The following is a 14472-nucleotide window of genomic DNA, read 5'->3' as shown; positions in this document are numbered from 1 at the left end:
TATAGAAGTGGAGCAGTTACAGGCGGGAAGCTCAGACCAAACATCACGTCAAGATCTGACAGAGTCGCTGGATTCATCAGGACCTGAATATCATCGGCCTTTGCACATGGAAGGAGAGAGCAGGGATCGCAACGCAGACAAACCACACACGTGTTCAGTGTGTGGACGCGGATTCAGCCGATCGCCTGACCTGTTGAGACACGTGCACCATCACACCGGGGAGAAACTGAGTAAAGGTGGGGACGGCGGGAAGGGCTTCAGTTCCCTGTCTGCATTGAAAGTTCAACGGCGCAGTCACACCAGGGACAGTCTGTTCACCTGCTCCGTGTGTGGAATGGGATTTGTTTGTTCATCCCACCTGCAAACACACCAGGGAGTTCACACTGAGGAGAGACCATTTCAGTGTCCTGACTGTGGGAAGAGCTTTAAAAGCCCCGGGGAACTAAAGCAACACCAACTTGTCCACACTGATGAGAGACCATTTCAATGTTCTGACTGTGGGAAGAGCTTTAAAAGCGCTCAGTATCTGAAGGGACACCAGCTTGTTCACACTGATGAGAGACCATTTCAATGTTCTGACTGTGGGAAGAGCTTTAAAAGCCCCAAGGAACTAAAGCAACACCAACTTGTCCACACTGACGAGAGACCCTTTAAATGTTCTGACTGTGGGAAAAGCTTTAAAAGCCCCCAGGAGCTGAAGGGACACTGGCTCCTACACACTGGGGAGAGGCCGTTCACCTGCTCTGTGTGTGGGAAGGGATTCACTCAGTCATCCAAACTGCTGACACATCAGCGAGTTCACACTGGGGAGAGACCCTTTAAATGTTCTGACTGTGGGAAGAGCTTTAAAAGCTCCGAGGATGTGAAGGGACACCAGCGAGTTCACACTGGGGAGAGGCTGTTGCAATGTTCTGAGTGTGGGAAGAGTTTTAAAAGCTCCGGGGAGCTCAAGAGACACCAACACCTACACACTGGGGAGAGGCCGTACATCTGCTCTGTGTGTGGGAAGGGATTCGCTCATTCATCCAACCTGCCGGTACATCAGCGAGTTCACACTGGGGAGAGGCCGTTCACCTGCTCCGTGTGTGGGAAGGGATTCACTCAGTCATCCAGCCTGCTGATACATCAGCGAGTTCACACTGGGGAGAGACAGTTCACCTGCTCTGTGTGTGGGAAGGGATTCACTCAGTCATCCCACCTGCAAACACACCAGGTAGTTCACACTGGGGAGAGACCATTTCAGTGTCCTGACTGTGGGAAGAGATTTAAAAGCCCCGGGGAATTAAAGCAACACCAACTTGTCCACACTGATGAGAGACCATTTCAATGTTCTGACTGTGGGAAGAGCTTTAAAAGCGCTCATTATCTGAAGGGACACCAGCTTGTTCACACTGATGAGAGACCATTTCAATGTCCTGACTGTGGGAAGAGCTTTAAAAGCCCTGGGGAACTAAAGCAACACCAACTTGTCCACACTGATGAGAGACCATTTCAATGTTCTGACTGTGGGAATTGCTTTAAAAGCGCTCAGTATCTGAAGGGACACCAACTTGTTCACACTGATGAGAGACCATTTCAATGTCCTGACTGTGGGAAGAGCTTTAAAAGCCCCGGGGAACTAAAGCAACACCAACTTGTCCACACTGATGAGAGACCATTTCAATGTTCTGACTGTGGGAAGAGCTTTAGAAGCGCTCAGTATCTGAAGGGACACCAGCTTGTTCACACTGACGAGAGTCCCTTTAAACGTTCTGACTGGGAAGAGCTTTAAAAGCTCTGGGGAGCTGAAGGGACACCAGCGAGTTCACACTGGGGAGAGACTCTTTCAATGTTCTGAGTGTGGGAAGAGTTTTAAAAGCTCCGGGGAGCTCAAGAGACACCAACACCTACACACTGGGGAGAGACCGTTCAGCTGCTCTATGTGTGGGAAGGGATTCGCTCATTCATCCGACCTGCTGATACATCAGCGAGTTCACACTGCGGAGAGACAGTTCACCTGCTCTGTGTGTCGTAAGGGATTCGCTCATTCACCCAACCTGCTGGTACATCAGCGAGTTCACACTGGGGAGAGGCCGTTCGCCTGCTCCGTGTGTGGGAAGGGATTCACTCAGTCATCCAACCTGCTGATACATCAGCGAGTTCACACTGGGGAGAGACAGTTCACCTGCTCTGTGTGTGGGAAGGGATTCGCTCATTCACCCAACCTGCTGGTACATCAGCGAGTTCACACTGGGGAGAGGCCGTTCGCCTGCTCCGTGTGTGGGAAGGGATTCACTCAGTCATCCAACCTGCTGATACATCAGCGAGTTCACACTGGGGAGAGACAGTTCACCTGCTCTGTGTGTGGGAAGGGATTTACTCAGTCATCCAACCTGCTGACACATCAGTTAGTTCACACTGACGAGAGGCCCTTTAAATGTTCTGACTGTGGGAAGAGCTTTAAAAGCTCCGGGGAGCTGAAGGCACACCAGCGAGTTCACACTGGGGAGAGACTCTTTCAATGTTCTGAGTGTGGGAAGAGCTTTAAAAGCACCTGGGAGCTCAAGAGACACCAACACCTACACACTGGGGAGAGGCCGTTCACCTGCTCCGTGTGTGGGAAGGGATTCACTCGGTCATCCTACCTGCTGGTACATCAGCGAGTTCACACTGGGGAGAGACCGTTCACCTGCTCCGTGTGTGGGAAGGGATTCACTCAGTCACCCAACCTGCTGACACACCAGCGACTTCACACTGATCATAGAATCTAACAGCACAGAAGGTGGTGATTTGGCCCATCGTGTCTTTGAAAGAGCTGTCCAATTTAGTCCCAAACCCCAGCTTTATCCCCAGAACTCTGCAAACTAGTCCTCTTCAAGGACTCGTCCAATTACTGTTTGAAAGTTTCTGTGGAACCTGATTCCAGCATCCTTTCAGATGGTGCGTTCCAGATCTGAACAACCCTCTGTATGAAAACAATTCTCCTCATTTCACCTATAGTTCTTTTAGTAACTATTTTAAATCTGTGACCTTTGGTTACCAACCCACTTGCCAGAGTGAACAGTTTCTCCCTCCTTGCTCGATCAAAATCCCTCATCATTTTGAACACCTCTATTAGGTCTCCTCTTAACCTTCTCTGCTCTAAGGGGAACAATCCCAGCTTCTCCAGTCTCTCCACATAACTGAAGTCCCTCATCCCTGGTACCATCCTGGTCAACCTCCTCTGCACCCTCTCCAAGGCCTTGACATCCTTCCTAAAGTGTGGTGCCCAGAACTGTACACAAGACTCCAGCTGAGGCCAAAACCCTGCAGCTGTACAAAACCCTGGTTAGACCATACCTGGAGCACTATGAGCAGTTCTGGGCACCACATCTTAGGAAGGATATATTGGCCTTGGAGGGAGTGCAGCGTAGGTTTACCAGAATGATACCCGGACTTCAAGGGTTAAGTTACGAGGAGAGATTACACAAATTAGGGTTGTATTCCCTGGAATTTAGGAAGTTAAGGGGTGATCTGATCGAAGTTTTCAGGATATTAAGGGGAACAGATAGGGTAGATAGAGAGAAACTATTTCCGCTGGTTGGGGATTCTAGGACTGGGGGCATAGTCTAAAAATTAGAGCCAGACCTTTCAGGAGTGAAATTAGGAAACACTTCTACACACAAAGGGTGGTAGAAGTTTGGAACTCTCTTCCGCAAACAGCAATTGATGCGAGATCAATTGTTAATTTTAAATCTGAGATTGATAGGTTTTTGTTAACCAAAGGTATTAAGGGATATGGGCCAAAGGCGGGTGTATGGAGTTAGGTCACAGATCAACCATGATCTCATTGAATGGCGGAACAGGCTCGAGGGGCTGAATGGCCTCCTCCTGTCCTATGTTCCTAACTAGTGATTTGTAAAGGTTTAGTGTAACTTCCTTGTCTTTGTATTCAATGGCCCTATTGACAAAGCCAAGTATCCCATACGCTTTCTGAACCGCCTCACCAACTTGCCGTGGCACTTTCAAAGACTTGTGAATATGGACCCCCAGGTCCCTCTGCTCTTGCACCCCCTCAAAATAGTCCCATTTAGATTATACGGCCTCTCCCTGTTGTTTCTCCCAAAGTGCAACACTTCACACTTATCCTCATTTAATGTCATCTGCCTTGTGTCTGCTCACTTCACAGTCTATCTCTGTCCTTCTGAAGTCTGCTACTACTACACTCACAAAACTTGGCAACACAGTAAATAGTATCATCCGTAAACTTTGAAATTGTTCACCTATACCCAAGTCCAGGTCATTTATATATAACAAGAAAAACAATGGTCCGAATTCTGACCCCTGGGGGAGCCCACTGCATACCTCCCTCCAGTCAGAAAAACATCCCTCAGTACTGCTCACTGCCTCCTCTCCCTTAGCCAATTATATACCTAAATTACCATCTGCCCTTTAATTCCCTCTGCTTCTATTTTCAGAGTAAGTCTCTTATGTGGTACTTTATCAAATGTCTTTTGAAAGTCCATATATACAACATCTGCTGCACTACCTTCATCAACCCTCTGTTACTTCATCAGAGAACTCAATCAGTTTAATCAGACACGATTTACCTTTAACAAATCCATACTGGCTGCCCCTTATTAATCCATGCTTCTCCAAGTGAGAATTAATTTTGTCCTTGGCAATGGTCTCTAGTCGTTCACCCACCACTGTAGGATCGCAAAATCCCCTCAGCCCCCGAAGATCGGGAAATATTAATCCACATCATGGATGAAGACTTGTGTGATTTAAATTGTCTCTGGGTTGGACAATGTTTTAAAACATACCCAGAAGCGCAAAAGGCTGCGTTAAAAAGCTCGTAAGCTAGGCAGCACTTGGACACTGGAATCAAAGAACTTTGTGAAAATCGCACACTTTAAGATTGTACATTTTATTAAAAGATGTACTCTTGAGTTTTGGACTGTTTAAATTGCCCAGGGCATAAAAATGGCTGAACAGACCTCATGGAAACAGAATTTTAAAAGGCAGCAGAAAAGGACAGACAGGCTGTTAGCATATGAAAAGCTCAGCGCTGCCCTGTAGTAAGTTTGAATGGAGCCCGAGCTGTCAGTCACCCTGTGGTATTGGGCGGGTCCGGTAACCTACAAGCTGCTTGTTTACACTGGGGAGTAACCCGTTTGAATCAGCCAATCATCGGACAGCAAGCACAATGGGTTGTTTACACACATCCATTCACTGAAATTGACTCTACTACGTGATGTCTCCATGTATGAATGGAGGAAGTTAAAAGCCCTTCTCTTGTGTATTCGGACTTTTCGGCGTGAAATTGCGCACGGACCTTTTTGGCGCAAAAACAGCAGGGACTCTCAGGGTATATACATTAAGCCCAGGAAGTCCTCTGCCCCCTTTTTTGTCTCTTACTCTTTGGACTGCAGGTGAGCAAGGTTTTGACTCACTAGCAAGACAATCTAGTGAGAAGTAAAGGGGTGGTAATTTAAGGGAAATGTTGCTAAGATTGTAAGGTTAACATTGTAGCCATTTATCCCTCGTTTTTACCGTCTGCCTTCCCCTGTTAAGCAATTTTACCGTGATTACTTTGATCGTGTGGTGTAGTTTCTTTAGTTTTAATAAAATGTCACAGGTGGCAGAGGTCGTTGTGGAGGGTCTGCAGTCCATCAATTTGCGCGTTGGCGCATGTACTTCGTGATAGAGCATCTGGGGGTTCGTTCAGTTTACCAGGCCGGTACAAGATATCATAATCGTAGGTGGAGAGCTCGATTCTCCACCTCAAGATCTTGTCGTTCTTGATTTTGCCCCTCAGCTTGTTATTAAACATAAAAGCGACCGAGCGCTGGTCGGTGAGGAGGGTAAATCGTTTGCCTGCCAGGTAATGCCTCCAGCGTCGTACTGCCTCCACGATCGCCTGGGCCTCCTTCTCGACCGAAGAGTGTCGGATCTCAGGGCCCTGGAGGGTCCTTGAGAAGAAGGCCACAGGTCTCCCCGCCTGGTTAAGGGTTGCAGCTAGGGCGAAGTCGGATGCATCGCTCTCCACTTGGAAAGGGATAGACTCATCCACCGCGTGCATTGTGGCCTTAGCAATGTCTCCCTTTATGAGGGAGAAGGCTGCGCATGCTTCTGCCGTCAGGGGGAAGGAGGTCGACTTCATGAGGGGTCTGGCTTTGTCCGCATAATTGGGCACCCATTGGGCATAGTAGGCGAAGAGCCCCAGGGTTCTCTTCAGCGCCTTTGGACAGTGGGGGAGGGGAAGCTCCATGAGGGGGCACATTCTTTCGGGGTCGGGGCCGATGACTCCATTCTCTACTACGCAGCCGACGATGGCAAGGCGCGAGGTGTTAAACACACATTTCTCCTTATTGTAGGTGAGGTTCAGCCGTTGGGCCGTACGGAGGAATCTCTCCAGATTAACATCATGGTCCTGCCGGTCGCAGCTGCAGATGGTGACGTTATCTAGATAAGGGAACGTGGCATGCAGCCCGTTCTGGTCAACCATCCGGTCCATCTCCCTTTGGAAGACCGAAACCCCGTTGGTGACGCCGAAGGGAACCCTAAGGAAGTGGTAGAGGCGGCCATTCGCCTCGAAGGCGGTATACTGGTGGTTCTCAGGGCGGATAGGGAGTTGGTGATAGGCCGACTTAAGGTCGATGGTAGAGAATACCCGGTACTGTGCAATCTGATTGACCATATCAGATATGCGGGGAAGGGGGTATGCGTCCAGCTGGGTGTACAGGTTTATGGTTTGGCTGTAGTCGATGACCAGGCGGTGTTTATCGCCGGTCTTAACGACTACGACCTGGGCACGCCAGGGGCTGTTGCTTCTCTCGATGATGCCCTCCTTCAGGAGTCGCTGCACCTCGGAGCTTATAAAAGCTCTGTCCCCGGCGCTGTACCGCCTGCTCTTGGTAGCGATGGGTTTACAGTCACGGGTGAGGTTAGCAAACAGGGAGGGGGGCGGGACCTTGAGGGTGGATAGGCCGCAGGTGGTATGCGGTGGGCAGTTTAAAAGCTGCTGGTTGTAGACTGTGAGTGGGGGGAGGGGTCCACCATATGCCAAAGTGACACTTTGAAGGTGGGATTGGAAATCCAGCCCTAGTAGGACGGCAGCGCAGAGCTGGGGCAGGACGAGAAGTTTAAAATTTTTATACTCCGTGCCCCTAACCGACAGGGTCACAACACAATAGCCGCTGATGTCTGTAGAATGGGACCTCGACGCCATCGAGATCCGGTTGTGCGTTGGCCGGACAGTGAGGGAGTAGTGGCTCACCGTGTCTGGATGGATGAAACTCTCCGTGCTTCCGCTGTCGAACAGGCAGGTCGTGGCGTGGCCGTTTACTTTGATGTCCATCATGGACTTGGACAGGTGATGCGGGCGAGCTTGGTCAAGTGTGACGGAGGCTAGTGTATGGCTGAGCGAGCTGCTGTAGTCTGTGGGTGAGGCGGTGGTCAGGTCTGGAGACAAGGTGGCGGTCGAGTGTGGTGAACAAAATGGCGACGCCCACGACGTTGAATAAAATGGCGGAGAAGATGGCCGCCCCCACAACTCACATGAGGCACTGCCGGCGTCGGTGGCCTTGATCAAAGATGGCCGCCCCCACGACTCACACGAGGGGATACTGGCATCTGTGGCCTTGATGAAAGATGGCCGCCCCCACAACTCGCATGAGGCACTGCTGGCGTCTGTGGCTTTCCCCCTGCAGGCCTTCGCGAAGTGGCCTTTCTTGTGGCAGTCGGAGCAGGTCGCGTTTCTTGCAGGGCAGCGCACCCTCGGGTGTTTCGCCTGGCCACAGAAGAAGCAGCCGGCGGCCCGATCGCGGGGCTCCGATGTCGCAGCCGGTGCCGGGGGTGGCGGTCCCGATCGGTTCCGGGACACCGACGCTGTGGTAGGTCCCAGAGGTGGCGGTGCGAGGGGTATTGCGGCCGGGATCGGGCCCGAGTCCCAGGGTCGCGCAGCACAGTACCTGGAGTATGCCTCGAGGTCCCGATGGACCACTTCCAAGGAGCGAGCGAGGATAGCAGCTGTTTTCAGGTCGAGGTCCTTTGATTCCAGCAGTCTTTGCCGTGAGTAGTCTGACCGAAGGCCTTTCACGAAGGCATCTTGGATGTTTCCATCTGTATGTTCTGCAGCTGTTACGGCTTTAAAGTCACAGTCCCTGCCGAGTATTTGCAGCGCCCGTAAGAAATCATCAACCGACTCTCCTGGCTGTTGCGAGCGGGATCTTAGGAGATGCCTGGCGTACATTGAGTTTACAGGGCTCCGATACTGTTCTTTTAGCAGGTTGAGGGTGTCCTCGTATGTGGCAATATCCCAGATGAGTGCAAATACTTTAGGGCTCACCTGAGCGGTCAGAACTCTTAGTTTAGATGCCGGAGGCACGCCGGATTCTCCCAGGTAGGCTTCGAAGCAGCTCAGCCAGTGTTCGAAGTCGAAGGCTGAATTCGCAGCCTGTGGGTTTAGATCCAGGTACGGCGGCCGGAGGGCTCGTAGCCAGGCCGGCTGCTAGGGCTGTTGTAGATGGCCGTTTGGCTGAGGCTGTACGTCTGGCTGGTCGTTTGGCTGCTCCGTTGTAGACATTTCAAAATTTAGCCAATAAAATTGATATACCTATCAATTCAGTTCATGAAAAGCGACGAGTTAAGTTAGTAACTATAGGTTTTTATTGGCTAAATAACAGAGCCCACCCTCGTGGGTGATCGGATCCAACAAGGAGGAATACCAGCCAGTCGACCACCTTTATACCTGGGCAAGCAGGCGGAGCCATGGGCGGAGTCAGCTGTGGTCAGCCCAGGTATAACAGCATGGCAAGAGGTGACCTTGTGTAGTGATACAACAGTGTAAACAGTGATAACCATAGTGTAACGATATAAACAGTGATAACCATAGTGTAACGATAGTGAACGATAAAAGTGGTTTACCACAGGCGTCACCAGGTTTTTCCATTTCATCAAATCCCGTAACCTGCCCTACTCCATCGAGGAGGTCAGGACCTTGACCAGGAACTGCCAAATCTGTGCCGAGTGCAAACCGCATTTTTATAGGCCAGACAGAGTGAGCCTGATCAAAGCCACGCGCCCCTTCGAGCGGCTGAGCGGCGATTTTAAAGGGCCCCTCCCCTCCTCTGACCGCAATGTGTACTTCCTCAATATAATTGACGAGTACTCCCATTTCCCGTTTGCCATCCCTTGCTCAGACATGACCAATACCACGGTCATTAAATGTCTGAATGACCTCTTCGCATTGTTCGGTTTCCCTAGCTATATTCATAGCGACAGGGGCTCATCCTTTATGAGCGATGAACTTCGTCAGTACCTGCTCGCGAGAGGTATTGCTACAAGCAGGACCACCAGCTACAACCCCCGGGGGAATGGCCAGGTGGAAAGAGAGAATGCGATGGTCTGGAAGGCAGTCCTTTTAAACTTGAAATCTAAGGGCCTTCCGACTTCTCGCTGGCAGGAGGTCCTCCCTGCGGCGCTCCATTCCATTCGGTCACTGCTCTGTACAGCCACCAATGCCACCCCTCATGAGAGAATGTTCTCCTTCCCCAGGAAGTCCACGTCGGGGGTCTCGTTACCGACATGGCTGACTTCTCCCGGACCCGTCCTACTGCGGAAGCACGTGAGGTCCCATAAGACGGACCCCCTGGTCGAGAGGGTGAGCCTCCTCCACGCCAACCCTCAGTATGCTTACGTGGTGTACCCGGACGGGCGGGAGGACACAGTCTCCATACGAGACCTCGCACCTTCGGGTGCTCCCGAAACACTTCCTTCGCCACCCACCACTACCCACGCCTACCCCCAGTATGCTTACGTAGCGTACCCGGACGGGTGGGAGGACACAGTCTCCACACAAGACCTCGCACCTTCGGGTGCCCCTGAGACACCACCATCGCCACCCACCACTACCCACACCCCGACCCCTGTAGACGGCATGCCGCAGCCCCAGGACCCGCCATTGACTACACAACCTCTCAACGAGACGCCAGGTTCGGCGTTGGATGCTGCACCATCACCGCCGCTGCTACGATGATCAGGACGGCATACAAGGCCACCTGATAGACTTAATTACACGAACTTTTAGGTTACACGAACTTTTAGTACACTTCACCCCGCCGGACTCAATTTTAAACAAGGGGTGAATGTGGTAAACCACTGTTTGTTATTGTTGTTGTTGTTGTTGTTGCACACTGTTGTGCCTATGCATGCCTCAGCTGACTCCGCCCCTGGCTCCACCCACATTGCCGGGTATAAAGGTGACTGCTCTGCAGCCCCCTGCCCTTTTGGATACCAGGCAACCACGAGAGGCATGCTCTGTTCTTTGCTAATAAAAGCCTATTAATTAACTCTCTGTCTTTTATGAGGAATTGATAGCGCATCAATTTTATTAGCAAAACAAAATGTCGGGTCCAAATGCTGAACAGCAGGAGCTGCATCAACCGACGGCGCCAAATGCTGAGCAGCAGGCGCTGCTGCGAGCCCTCAGACCAACATGCCTGGACCTAGACCCCCAAGAAGCGGGTTCGGCTACCAAATTCGCTCAATGGCTGCGTTGCTTCGAGGCTTACCTGGAAGCCTCAACTGTGACCCTAGATGAAAACAAGCTGAAAATCCTGGCCTCAAAGGTGAGCCACCAAGTTTATACACTAATCCAGGACGCGATGACCTATGCGGCGGCTATCAATCTGCTTAAAGGGCAGTACGCACACCCGGTAAATACGGTCTATGCCAGGCACCTCTTAAGATCCCGCAGACAGCAGCCCGGGGAATCGGTGGAGGCTTTCCTGCGGGCACTACGGATACTCGGCTGAGGCTGCGATTGCAAAGAAGTATCAGCCGCAGCACACACGGACGGACTGATCTGAGATGCTTTCGTTGCAGGTCTAAGGTCCGACTACTCCCGGCAGAGACTGTTGGAGAAGGGAGAAATAGACCTGAAAAAGGCAGTGTCCCTCGCGCTCTCACTCGACGCGGCCCACAGGAATATGGACGCTTTCTCCCCTAACCGCTCCGCACCATGGACGCCGCAACCTTGGCTCATGGGACCACCACCTCCAACTGCTGCAGCGATGTCCAAGGCACAGAAATGTTATTTTTGTGGCCAGGCAAAACACCCCAGAGCACGCTGCCCGGTGAAAAACGCTACCTGCTCCGGCTGCGGGAAGAAAGGACACTATGTCAGCGCCTGCAAAGGTAAAACCGCTAACGCCAGCAGCGCCGCGTGCGAACCGTGGGGGCAGCCATCTGGTCCGCCATCTTGGGCTCCCCCAGCCGCGTAGGGATCGGGATCATGTAAGAATTCGCAATAATTTACAGTTCTGAAGATTCATGTTTTTGATTAAAGTATCCCTGGGCAATGTGCTTTTTAAATTTCCAAGGATAAAATGGCTGTCACACCACATGGCTGAAGGACAAAAGAGGTTTGGAATGCAGCTTTCTGTGTGGAAGTAAGGTTCAATGAAGACAAAGGACAATGCTTTGTTTACAAAGCAACTGAATGCTATTTAGCATTTGTTTAGATACACCTGAAACTGCAGAAGAGCCGTTTGCACCTTGAATGGGAAGCGTTAACTTTGAATGGGTTTCCAATCACCCAGTACTGGACTATAGAGCAGATGTATCTCCCTATTGTTTCAGCACAGGGAGCTCTGAAAATCACATTCACTCAGGCTAACTCAAAGTGGTTAGATTATCACAGGGAAATTTTGCACACAGCCTGCAAGGCAGGATATGAGGGGCTCACCAGATATAAAGATAGATGCTGAAGCCAGCTCTCTCTCTCTTGACTTCCTGGGATGATAAGGTGAGCTCTCTCTCTCTCTCTCTCTCTCTCTCTCTCTTCGCTGGACCATGTGAGCAGAGATTTTCTGACTCTCAACAAGGCAACCTAGCTTGTACCCCTCGTTTTTGCCGTGTGTACCCCCTTGATATATAGTTTTACAATTTTACTGTGTTCGTGTGGGATAGTTTGATATTGTGATTGTAGTTTCTTTTAGTTAATAAAGCTTGATAATTTTCTCTCATCCAAACCACGTGTTCCGTTTTAATATCATTAATTATAAGTTCCTCCACTCAGAACTAAAGGAGGGGTAGCAAAATTGGTTTAGAGTGCAGCAGCAAAAAGACTGCTGGCCAGGTAGATTACCTTAAACCAGTTTAAACGAAGCCCCCGGAATCCTTACAATCATGGGCGCCGCCATTTTGTCCGCCATCTTGGACGCCTCCAACTTCAATCACGGGGGACCCGGACTCAACCACCGCCTCATCTGACGACCACATCGACTCGCTTGACCATACGCTGGCCTCTGTGACGCTGGACCAATCTCTCCCTCATCAACTGTCCAGGTCCATGATGGACATTACGGTAAACGGCCGCGCCACTACCTGCCTTTTTGACAGCGGGAGCACGGAGAGCTTTATCCACCCCGACACGGTGCGCAGTTACTCTCTCCCGGTCCTGCCGATGCGCCATCGGATATCTATGGCTTCCAAAGCCCAGTCAGCGGACGTCGGTGGCTACTGTGCAGTGACCCTTTCAGTACGGGGCACAGAATACAAAAATTTTAAACTTCTGGCCCTGCCCCATCTCTGCGCTGCCATTCTACTGGGGTTGGATTTTCAGTGCAACCTTAAAAGTGTCACATTAGCATACGACGGACCCCTCCCCCCACTCACAGTCTGCAGCCAGCAGTTTTTAAATCGCCCGCCGTGCACCATTTGCAGCCTCTCCACCCTTAAAGTCCCCCCCCTCCTTGTTCGCTAACCTCACCCGCGACTGTAAGCCCATCGCTACCAAAAGCAGGCGTTACAGTGCCGGGGATAGGAGCTTCATTAAATCCGAGGTAGCGAGACTCCTGAAGGAAGGGATTATTGAGAGTAGCACCAGCCCATGGCGAGCACAAGTGGTGGTAGTGAAGACTGGCGGAAAACAGCGCCTAGTTATTGACTACAGCCAGACGATCAATCGCTACACCCAGTTGGATGCATACCCACTCCCCCGCATATCTGACATGGTCAATCAGATAGCACAATACCGGGTGTTCTCGACGATTGATCTGAAGTCGGCATACCACCAGCTCCCCATCAGGGCTGAGGACCGCCAGTACACAGCTTTTGAAGCTGACAGTCATCTCTACCACTTCCTCAGAGTTCCCTTCGGCGTCACCAATGGGGTTTCAGTCTTCCAACGGGAGATGGACCGGATGGTTGACCAGAACGCGCTCCAGGCCACTTTCCCCTATCTAGACAACGTCACCATCTGCGGCCACGACCAGCAGGACCATAATGTAAACCTAGAGAAATTCCTCCGTACGGCCCAGCGGCTGAATCTAACATACAACAAGGACAAATGTATGTTTCGTACCACGCGCCTTGCCATTCTTGGCTGCGTAGTGGAGAACGGAGTCATCGGCCCCGACCCCGACAGAATGCACCCCCTTATGGAGCTCCCCCTCCCCCACTGCCAAAAAGCACTGAAGAGATGCCTAGGGTTTTTCTCTTACTATGCTCAGTGGGTGCCCAACTATGCGGACAAAGCCAGACCCCTCATCAAGTCCGCCTCCTTCCCCCTGACAGCAGAGGCATGTGCAGCCTTCACTGTCATAAAAAGAGATATTGCGAAGGCCACAATGCACACAGTGGATGAGTCCATCCCTTTCCAAGTGGAGAGCGACGCATCCGACTTTGCCCTAGCTGCAACCCTTAACCAGGCAGGGAGACCCGTGGCCTTTTTCTCAAGGACCCTCCAGGGCCCCGAGATTCGACACTCCTCTGCCGAAAAGGAGGCCCAGGCCATTGTGGAAGCTGTGTGACATTGGAGGCATTACCTGGCCGGAAAACGATTTACCCTGCTCACTGACCAGCGGTCAGTAGCTTTTATGTTTAATAATAAGCAGAGGGGCAAAATCAAGAATGACAAGATCTTGAGGTGGAGAATCGAACTCTCCACCTACAATTATGATATCTTGTACCGGCCCGGGAAACTCAATGAGCCCCCAGATGCCCTATCACGTGGTACATGCACCAACGCGCAGGTTGATAGACTGAAGACCCTCCACAATACCTATCAATTCAGTTCATGAAAAGCGACGAGTTAAGTTAGTAACTATAGGTTTCTTTTGGCTAAATAACAGAGCCCACCCTCGTGGGTGATTGGATCCAACAAGGAGGAATACCAGCCAGTCGACCACCTTTATACCTGGGCAAGCAGGCGGAGCCATGGGCGGAGTCAGCTGTGGTCAGCCCAGGTATAACAGCATGGCAAGAGGTGACCTTGTGTAGTGATACAACAGTGTAAACAGTGATAACCATAGTGTAACGATATAAACAGTGATAACCATAGTGTAACGATAGTGAACGATAAAAGTGGTTTACCACATTCACCCCTTGTTTAAATTTGAGTCCGGCGGGGTGAAGTGTACTACCAGTTCGGGTATGTCAGTCTGTCCGGAGGCCTCGTAAGCCTTTCTGATTGGCGCAGCAGCAGCGGCGGTGGTGCAGTATCCG

The 14472-nt window shown here is 51.1% G+C and overlaps 2 protein-coding genes across 2 annotated transcripts in view; both read left to right on the top strand.

The window, feature by feature from the left end:
- LOC147096539 (uncharacterized) overlaps positions 1 to 14472 on the top strand; it is a 441550-nt gene that overhangs the window by 23699 nt on the left and 403379 nt on the right. The gene's annotated exons all lie outside the window — the stretch shown is intronic.
- Positions 1707 to 14472, top strand: part of LOC147096544 (uncharacterized) — a gene marked incomplete at its 5' end in the record, with an annotated part of 44654 nt that continues 31888 nt past the window's right edge. The window contains one exon of the mRNA XM_085973836.1: positions 1707 to 2722. Coding sequence (XP_085829962.1) covers positions 1707 to 2722 — 1016 coding nt within the window. The remainder of the gene's footprint in view (positions 2723 to 14472) is intronic.

This window comes from Somniosus microcephalus, unplaced genomic scaffold, assembly GCF_052327205.1.
Source record: "Somniosus microcephalus isolate GS21.2 unplaced genomic scaffold, FLI_Smic_1.0 unresolved_chr1, whole genome shotgun sequence".
NCBI lineage: Eukaryota > Metazoa > Chordata > Chondrichthyes > Squaliformes > Somniosidae > Somniosus > Somniosus microcephalus.
The sequence above is the reverse complement of the archived record's forward strand: the minus strand, read 5'-3'. Positions and strand labels throughout refer to the sequence as shown.